The sequence below is a fragment of the Berghia stephanieae genome, chromosome 3 (assembly GCF_034508935.2).
Source record: "Berghia stephanieae isolate SIO BIC M18660-M18661 chromosome 3, UCSD_Bste_1.3, whole genome shotgun sequence".
NCBI lineage: Eukaryota > Metazoa > Mollusca > Gastropoda > Nudibranchia > Aeolidiidae > Berghia > Berghia stephanieae.
The window spans coordinates 45,992,441-46,003,166 of record NC_088362.1 but is presented as its reverse complement, the minus strand read 5'-3'; the positions used below and the strand labels follow the sequence as shown (position 1 = coordinate 46,003,166).

The 10,726-nt window shown below is 32.1% G+C and overlaps 1 protein-coding gene across 1 annotated transcript; it reads right to left on the bottom strand.

Moving 5' to 3' along the window:
• Positions 1–600: 600 nt before the first annotated feature.
• On the bottom strand, positions 601–8,609 carry LOC144967849 (uncharacterized). The gene is made up of 4 exons (XM_078905545.1): positions 8,426–8,609; positions 5,317–5,766; positions 3,988–4,193; positions 601–2,557 (listed from the first exon to the last, which is right to left on the bottom strand). The coding sequence occupies exons 2-4, from the start codon at positions 5,504–5,506 to the stop codon at positions 1,706–1,708; spliced, it is 1,248 nt and encodes a 415-aa protein (XP_078761671.1). The 5' UTR covers positions 5,507–5,766; positions 8,426–8,609; the 3' UTR covers positions 601–1,705.
• Between the last annotated feature and the right edge of the window lie 2,117 nt (positions 8,610–10,726).

Here is a 10,726-nt window from a genome sequence, read left to right as displayed (position 1 = left end):
GCTTTGTTTTGTCCTGGTCCTGGCTGAGAGGGAAACAGTCAAATGTATAGTTAGTTTTGTGAAGATGATTTTTTTCCCTTGTAAATCATCTCTCTGTTATGCACTGTATTGTTTTGTTTACATATTATATATATGATTTGTAAACATTTGAGTGCATTCCTCTTAGTGGGGACCTGTGCTTGTGTCTGGATGAGACTTTTAGGTGACCTCAAACTAAATACTTTTGTTTACATACTATATATATGATTTGTAAACATTTGAGTGCATTCCTCTTAGTGGGGACCTGTGCTTGTGTCTCGATGAGACTTTTAGGTGATCTCAAACTAAATACTTTAACACTGTGCTCTTGGAATCTACATATTTTCCCTATTTGAACCAATTCCCCTTTGTCTTCCTTTTTCTTGGATGCTTTACTTGTAATTCTAGAACTTTCTATTTTTCCATTTTTTCCTTTTTACTGCCGCAGATATGACCTTAATGTGTTGCAAGCGCCGTAAAACCCTTATAAACAAAAACAAACAAAAAAATACAATCAGAAACTCATATTCTACAGTTCCCTAAAAACTGTCACAACACAAGGCGTCGAACACAAAAGTAAGTTGTAAGTAGTGGTCAAGGTAACAAATGATTCCATGGCTTGTACCACGGAATAAAACTCATTTTCACTTTCCTTTGGTGATCGTCACCTTCTAAGGTGACATTATTTTAGGGCAGTTAGTTAATAAAGGCTATTATTAAAGTGTTTGATAATTTAACATGTAGGCATTATATTATCTTTTTATAACTGTTTAGAATAGTTTATTCCAGAAGTAAGGCAAACATGGTGATATATTACATAACCATTATAATTATGGAAAAAAGTTGCTGCCATGTATCTGATACTGATACGGATAAGAATAAAGATCATGTAAAAAAAAAAGAAAGATAATGATGATAATAATATTAGTAATAATAAATAATAATAATGATGATGGTAATAATAATAAAATGATTTTAATATTTATTATTATTATTATTATTATTATTATCATCATCATCATCATCATTATTATTATTATCTTTAATAATAATAATAATAATAATATCTATAGGGTATGCATAAACCAAACTTTTTATAGCCCTTTAGGTGGAAACCTCAATGTGCTTCAAAATTACTGCGGGTTTTATAAAAAGATTTAAATTTAAGATTACGCCCTCTTCAAATCCACTCAAAGAAAAAGTCACCCACGTGAACATTAATTGAATCACAGACAAGTTATAGGCAATCATCACCATTATAAACTTAATGCTAACAAATTTAAAAAGTCAAAATAATCGTAAAACAGACATTTTTCTAAAAGATAAATTTTAAACCTGTTCTTAAAAGTCTCACAAATAACATAAAATGAGTGTATGGTCTCAAATGTTCCACCAATAGCAGCTCCATTTCTCTCTTAATCCTATTTGTAAAAAAAAAATCATATTATACTAGGACCATAACCATGAAAGTTATAATCCATAAACTATGGTAGGTCTACAATTATCATAAAAAAGGGATCGTAATATCAAAAAGGGGGCGCACTGTTATTAATACATAAGCTTGCTTAAGTCTCTATCAATAAAAGTTATGTCAACGTCGACAAGCAATAAAAGCCACACTATTTGTAAATATCCAATTTGGGATATCATTGAAAGCATCAAGGGATATCCATAAAGGATTATATTTTCACTCTCTAACAAGTTTAACAACTTTAAAGTAATTAAGGGTAGAGTCCAAATCATATCCATTATGATTTGACATATATGGACCCCTTACCCCTTCCAGCTCTATACCACCAAAAAGCACCTGACCACCTGAACTACCGGGGCACGACGGTGTGTCGTACCACAGTTTAAAGACGGGCAACTCTTTGCTTCCAAGACATTTCATGAAATTCAAATAAGCATCATGGGTGAAAGATGCATACCATCTATCTTGTAATCTGCTGGCTTCTTTAGCATTACTAATAGTCTCTTCTGTGACATTTTCTTCAGAAATTTCCATAATTTTTCCAATGCTAATTTTCTTTGGCATTCCATGAGGATGAGAAATGAGAATGGCATGAGGACACCAGTTATTGATGACTGACTGGGGAATATGCCGAAACATGTTCGCTCTCTCAACATCTGATTGGTACAACTTTTTAAACATGTATTCATCGTGAATAGTCACTTTTATGAAAGATTTGTCTGATTTAGAATTTAAGTAGAACAACTTCACTGCATATTCTTGAACGATTCCTTTCTTGTCTTCACTGTTGTAGAAAAAGTCAACAGTAGTTTTGACCAATTCTTCTTCATCGTAGATAACGTGTTTATTGGTGAATATTTTCAAATCTCCCTGGTAAATGAGATGATCTGGGCCCAAATCCTTTTTTCTGTGACAATTTGGAATTGTGCACGGCGCAGTTTTGACAGCATCAGGATTGTCAAGGACATAGAGACCGGAGGCGGTGCGGGCGAAACGAGTTCCTCTGTGTCGTGCACATGCATCAGAGTCTGGCCTTTGTGGACTCGTATATTTGACTTTGATCCGAACCTGTTCAATGTTGAATAAAAGACCATGATATAACATTATCTAAATTTCGGTGCTAATCATTTTACAAAGCATTAATTAAATTATTCTTTATGAGAGTATTACCTATAGTGCGCATTGGAAAGATGCGATAGAAATTATGTAATTATTTTCCAGAGATTTGATATTTAGAGTTTTGAAAATTCAATTCCTCATAACATCTAAGTCAGCTTTTAGGATTTTAGACAGATTCTCATCATTAAGAGATTGGTGGTAGATCAGTCAAATTATCACCACGCCATTTGTGACTGGCAAAAACAATAATAATTATGATAAATTGGCCTTGGTACAATCATAAAATCACCATATTATGTATGTTTTCTTTGTTTTTAAGAGTCTTACAGCGCTAGTGACACTTTTAAGCCATTTCAGCGCAAATAGAAAGGAAGAAGATGGAATAGACAAACAACTCTAAATCAATAATCAAGCAGCCTGCGGCAAAAGGGACTGGTTCTAAATAGGGAACATAATTAGATTTCCTAATTGACCCATCCAGACACAAGATTCCGCTAAGAGATACTCATTCAAAAGTTTACAAAATATTTTGAAAGCAGTACATCACGGAGATATGACTCAAACGAGGAAAAAAATTGTCATCTACCAAAACTGTTTCCCTCCAAGTTAAGGACTCCGGCCTAAACTAGGACAAAACAAGTCCAGGGCAAGGACAAAAACAGCCTGCAAAAGGAAATCAGATAAACGGGGATAGGAGAAATAGCATGAGTGACCTCCCCAGGTTACCATGGGAGGCCAAAAGACACTATCCCATCATATCATGTGATGAGTGTAGAGCCATTTGCTTACTGCCCATGCCAAACATCATGTGCTGAGTCACACACGAGTGACAGAAAAAATATGCAATGTGACATCGAAGGTGCAAAAGCGAGAACAATGAAGACTATAATATCAAAGTGACAAATTAGAGAGCAGGCACTTGTATCAGATAAAGATCTGAGAAAGTGTGTATGAAACAGTGTCAGACAAAACAGAGAAAAAAATACAAGAAAAAAAATATCCCAAAAAATTCAGCTTGTCTAGACTGGGTATGGTTTTTTTTTTTTTCTTGTATTTTTCTATCAGCTTTGTATGCAATCCAGGCTGGCTGATTATTTGGGATGTTTTGTTTGTTTATTTGTTTGTTTTTGTTTTGTATTTTTCTCCCTGCTATGCCTGGCACTGTTTCCTACACACTTTTTTTTGAACAGTGAATATAAACTATATATAAACCTATGTGTTTTATGTAAGAAAAAAAATTGTCTTTAAAGAATTGGTACATAAACCATAAAAAACAGACTTCAGAAACATTTCGTTAATTATATAGGAGGGTTTGTAAAATTACGATTTTGTTACAGGTAGAACGATTGGAGTGTTCCTTCTCCCCCTGCTGCACTTACTGTCATATTAGCCTCAGCCTTGATGTAATTCAACACATCAGAGCGTCTCAGCGCTTCAGGAAGATGATCTATGGTAAAATCTTGGATGCCGATGAAACCAGAATGATTGTTATGTCCATTCTTCACGCACTTTTCAAGCCCCAGAAAGTACTGCTCTTGGTCCTCGTCCTCTAACTTCTCTTGACTCACTTCCACAAAACTGCCTCCTGGAAATAAGTTTTGCAAAAAGTGGAGGAAAAGTTAATTGTTTTGTGTTCAGTTTTTTTAATACAAATTATTTGTTTTCCAATATTTTTTAAAATAATCAAGATGAAGAGGATGATGATGATGATGATGATGATGATGATGATGATGAAAAATGAGCAATAATATAAATAAACAAATCAAATAAATAAATATTTTTGTTTGTCTTGTGTTTTTGTTTTAAACTTCTTTTACAAATAATATTTTTCTTATTTTACTGTTTATGTAACTTATCAAAAGTCAGTAAAACAAACACAAACATCTTTGCATGTTGGTATGAGAGAGAGAGAGAGAGAGAGAGAGAGAGAGAGAGAGAGAGAGAGAGAGAGATAGATCGAGAGAGAGAGAGAGAGAGAGAGAGAGAGAGAGAGGAAGGGAAAGATATATATATATATATATATATATATATATATATATATATATATATATATATATATATATATATATATATATATTAAAAGTCCTACGTTGATTAGATAAGTTACAAATCGATATTATGTTAGTAAGGCAAGCCAAAAAGTAGGTGAGCTCCTATAACGTCTCTTTATCGACAATAACAGATTCTAACAATAGATAAATGAAATAAACAAATACATAGCGCATTTCTTAAGTATCTAAATGCATTTCAATGCATTTGATTGATTTATTAGTCAAGCCCGACTTGAACTTATTTGTAGGTCTGATAACCCAATTCCTTATGGGCTCATTGTTGTAAAGGACATTTTTTAAAAATGACGCAGAATATTGTACATTACAACAATGTTAAATTAGGCCCATGAGTGGGTTCGGATGTCAGACCTGCATATATGTTCACGTCGATCACGCCCTATCCCTGAATAGATATGAACCCAAATTGTTTCTACTGTACAATTTGCCGTCGTTGCTTTTATATAGCCGATAACCTACCTATTCATTTCTGGGGAAAGAGGACTAATGCCTGTTAAGTTCTCTATGTAGTTAAGGACACTATGCTGGGGCCAGAGATATTTGCTATTATTGTGACCTATTTGGTCACTGGAAGCATCTAGATCATTTGAATTCATATTAAATGGAAGAAAATGCGCTATACTAACCCTTATTAGTTACCTTTAAAATATTCAGTACAAAAGATTTCCTTCTTCCCACACGTCTTCTTATGATCCACCCAATCTTTTACTTGACAGTCTCTGTCGCAATATTTAGCAATCTGGCAAATACTGCAGACTTTCAGATTATAAGAGCCTGTACCACAACACCAGCACTTGTACTCCACATGCGGATAAAATTCGTCATGCATTTTTGGAAGTTCTTAGGTTTTGGGTGAATGCCGTCCTACATTAACTCCACCAGAAAACCGATACATGTATTTAGTTTACGTCTGCTACTTGCTGCCGTAGTTAATAAATATGGCATCGTAATATGACATGTTTTCAGAGTCACTTGGGAGAATGTTGGTGTTGGGGGGGGGGGGCCTCATTTGAACCTGCAAGAGTAGGACATCATCTGCACTGAAATCAGGATGCGATCTATCTAGCCTTAGTTATTCATGTCAAGAACCTGAAAATAATTAAATACGTAAAAGTCATTCCCAACGAATTAACAATGAATTAATAATATTCTTTATAATAAAAATATTAGCAATGATGATGATGATGATGATGGTGATGATGATGATGATAATAATAATAATAATAATAATAATAATAATAATAATAATAATAATAATAATAATAATAATAATAATAATAATAATAATAATAGCTACAAGGAAGCTGTAGATCTTAAGTTAATAGAAGGGACCAATGAAAAAAAACGAGCAACCTCAATCCAGAACGAAGACAACATGGAACAGGAAAACAGATATATATGGATGGGGAAATAGAAGACAAAGTAAAGGTGATCCCTCCGCCCATCACGAGAGGTCAGGAGACCCACCCAGGGTAACTTGTGTTTTTAATGTGTACCGTTCAGTGCATAATTGATCAAATGCTATGAAACGTTCAAGTTCTTTAGCACAGAACTCATAATATATGGATCCTGAAACTTTTAAGAGTTGATTAAAATAACTAAATTTAGTCAACAAAAGATGGGTTCTGTTCTCAACATATATACGGATCTGACATCCGGACATCCAATTATGGGCCTAGTTCAATATTTTTGTAATGGACAGTGTAGTTTGATCATTTTAATTTTAATTTTTTTTTTTTTATATTCCAATTACAATATTGAGCCCATAATAAATTGGGTTATCAGTCCTGCAAATAAGTGCACGTCGGTCCTGTTGATTTGTTGTGTTTTTTTTTTCTTCCTGTTTTAATTTTTTTTTTTTTAATCTTTTGTTGTCTTCAGTCTCCAGTTTGGTATAGAGGATTATAAAAAGAAGCAATGTAGTGACGTAAAAAAAACCCCAACAAAGACACACACAAAAAAAATAAATAAAAAGATACCAAAAATTAAAAATAAAAACAAAAACACGTAGCCATAAAAAAGGATCATTACTTGAAATAAAGGTATAGACTAGGAGTCATTACAAACTTAATATCCTGTTTACAAAGACATTACTTTTTGACCTCGACACCCTCCCCCCAATCCCCCCCCCCCCCCCCCCAAAAAAAAAATCTGCTCCCCGCGTCTAGTTTCGATAAGAGAGCGGTTGGACCAAATACTGTTTTGTTACTTATATTTCTGTCTTAATTCGTGTTAAAGGTAAACATTTTAGATAAGAGAAACATTCTCGTTTCGCTGTGTTTGTGATTGATTGCCAATCATAATGGTACTGGTACGATGGCCTGAAATTTGACGGAAAATGCTTTGCGATAAGCAAAAATATAGCCGTTTAACATTACAGAAATCGAAATATTCCGGTTATATGTCAATCGGCTTCTCCTCCTCCCCCTCTTCAACATCATCATCATCATCATCATCATCATCATCATCTTCTTCTTCCTCCTCCTCTTCTTCTTCTTCTTCTTGTTCTTCTTCTTCTTCTTCTTCATATTATTATTATTATTATTATTATTATTATTATTATTATTATTATTATTATTATTATTATTATTATTATTATTATTATTATTATTATCATGATTATTATCATCATCATCATTATTATTATTACAATAAACCGACTGACTCAGACTGAGTCGGTGCAATATAATAATAATAATAATAATAATAATAATAATAATATTAATAATAATAATAATAATAATAATAATAATAATAATAATAATAATAATAATAATAATAATAATAATAACAACAACAACAAATTTTATTATTATTATTATTATTATTATTATTATTATTAATTATTATTATTATTATTATTATTTATTATTATTATTATTATTATTATTATTATATTAATATTATTGTAGTAATAATGATAGTATTAATAAAAATAATAATAATAATAATAATAATAATAATAATAATAATAATAATAATAATAATAATAATAATAATAATAATAATAATAATAAATAATAATAATAATAACACTATAATTATTAATATTATTATTATTATTATTATTATTATTTATTATTATTATTATTATTATTATTATTATTATTAATACTATCATTATTACTACAATAATAATAATAATATATAATAATAATAATATATAATAATAATAATAATAATAATAATAATAATAATAATAATAATAATAGTAATAATAATAATTGGTTTGTTAAAAGTGGGTAATCTCTATCGTATCCAAAACTTATCGCTTGATTGATGGTTTATTATTAGATTCAAAATAAACAAAAACTCAAATAGAAACCGAAACAAACAAACAAACAAACAAACAGAAACAAAACAAAATAAAACAAATACAAAAAAAAAATTAAATAAATAAAACAACAAAAAGAAAAAAAAAAAGAAAAAACAAACAAACAAAAAAATACAAACAAATAACCCTTCTCTGATTCTTGCTCTCTACAACTAGCTGCGTTGAAATCGATTGTATAATATGTTGCGAATTGTTACCCCCATATTGCAGTGTATTGGAAACTAAATGTGTGAAACTGTGGATGGTGGATCGATAAAGATTTTTAAAAATATTTAAAGGAAACAAAACAAAAACAAAACAAAAGAAAAGAAACAAACACACTCAATGACCGTTGAAAACTAGTATTAAGACAGTGGAATTTACGACGGCATTTTATAGCTACGATTCTGTTTTAAAAGCAATGTGTAGGTTTACCTTTCACAACTCTTTATGATTAGTCCAACTAATTCCATGAAAACTGAATTGTCGTCAATACCGTTAAAGAAACTTGTAAACAATAATGCTATCCACTTGAAATAAACATAAACAAGGGTAAAAGAAGTGTGTTATCACAGACCATGTCTCTCGAACAGGATACAAAAACCATTTGCCACTTCCTTATTTTGATATCTCCCTACTGTACTTGGAAAAAAACATTATCTATTTTTGATATCCGGGAATTTCCGAATATGTACAATAAAACACAACAGACATAGAAGTCGCGCCTGGTTACACTGGGTAAAGAGTAAAGAATTTATGCTGATCACAAGTACAATATTATTATCATGTTATCCGGCTAATGTAGCCCCTCCACCTCGACTAACCTTATGGTGGTTTGAGACTATTTACCTATTTAAATCACGATTTGCAATACGAATTTCACATTTGTAAACACACATTTCCAATGGATTAATTAATACATTTTTATTGTTTGTTGTTTTTGTTTTTTTGTGTGTGTATTGTTTGTATTGGGGGGGGGGGTGTTCATTAATTTTCCATTACGATAGATCAGTTCTTTTTATCATATACCAGACCTGTTACCTGTTACACCTAGGCTTCACCACACACACACGCACACACACACACACACACACACACATATATATATATATATATATATATATATATATATATATATATATATATATATATATATATATGTCGTATCATTCAAATCGCCTGTTAATTAAGCGCTCTCTTTATAATAAAATTGTAGTAGGACAAAATACTTATTCTATGTACGATGTGCAGATGTTGTCTGAAATTTGATAAAAACTCCGTGTATGTGTATATGTATGATAAGCTATGGGCATAACCGGAGGGAATGATTAATTAATCATTGATTGTCAGTTGTTTTTTACACTGGCAAGCCTGTTAAGAAGAAGAAAAAGAAGAAGAAGAAGAAGAAGAAGAAGAAGAAGAAGAAGAAGAAGAAGAAGAAGAAGCAGAAGAAGAAGTAAGAAGAAGAAGGAGGAGGAGGAGGAGGAGGAGGAGGAGGAGGAGGAGGAAGAGGAGGAAGAGGAGGGGGGGGGGGAGAAGGAGGACAAGAACGAGGAAGAAAACGAAGAAGAAGGAGGAGGAGGAGGAAGATGGAATAGTAAAGAGTTCTAGAAATACAATTAAAGCACCAAGGAAAAACAAGACAAAGGGAAATTAGTTCGAATAGGGAAAAGATGCAAATTCCCAGAGCAACTATCAGCGTACTTAATTTGACTTCCCCTAATTGATCTACTTCCATGTACTTGAATCGTTTGATTCCTATGTCGAATTTTTCACGACTTGCTTTCACACATTCTGCTCCCTCTGTGTGGAACGCTCTTTCTGCAGACACCAGACACCGTCATTGTCTGTCCTCCTTGAAAGCCTCTTTGAAGACAGAGTACTCCTTTCAGTTTTCTGTGAGTTATTTTATTTATTTTATTGAATGATACACATGTTTATATGATCGCATGTGCATACATAAGCACCTCCGAGCACTTTTGGTGGAAAGGGGGGCTACAGAAATTACGTATTATTATTATTAATTGCTAAATGTCTCAAAATTGTACAAAGTTAATCATGATTATACTTGAAATATTATATAGAGAAGAAGAGGAGAAAAAGAAGTAAAAGGAGGGTAAGAGGAGAACTTGGCTTTAGTTTAGTGACATGTAACAAAGCAAACGCACTTTCATGTCATATTGGCGCACACGAGAAAGATAAGGCACAGGACAGTCAGACAGGTCTAGAATTACATTCCAACTCGTATTTATTCTGTATGTAATGAAATGAACTCGTATCTAACTAACGCTGGTCTTTAATAAAATATTTCTTATATTTCAATTGTCGTTGTTATATTTATTTCCCCTTATTATTGTTATCATGTATATTTATTCTCTTCCTTCAATGAATTAAGTAATTTGCGTATGGCTCCAAGGAGTTAGTTACACCCGAGTTGTATCTGGTATTTGGTGTGTGTGTTTAAACAAAAATAATACAGTGCAAAACAGAGGAATGGTTTAAAAGACAAAAAATATCATCTCCCAAAACTCTAACTATACACTTCTTCTTCCTCATCCTTTTTCTGTTTTCCTTCTTCTTCCTTCACCTTCTTTTCCCCCTCCTCCTTCTTTCCCCCCTCTTCCTCCGTCTTCTTCCTCTTCTTCTTCCCCTAGTGCCGCAACCAAGTCCCAATCAAAAGAGCTGGAGTTTATACTGATTTCTGTAGCGTTATACAAATAATACAGAGCTATGTCA

Coding starts and splice junctions, on each gene's coding strand:
- LOC144967849 (XM_078905545.1), bottom strand. CDS start 5,506: ATGCATGACGAATTTTATCCGCATGTGGAGTACAAGTGCTGGTGTTGT. Junction 4,194..5,316: donor TTGTACTGAATATTTTAAAG/GTAACTAATAAG, acceptor ACTTATTTCCAG/GAGGCAGTTTTGTGGAAGTG. Junction 2,558..3,987: donor AGGCTGAGGCTAATATGACA/GTAAGTGCAGCA, acceptor AACATTGAACAG/GTTCGGATCAAAGTCAAATA.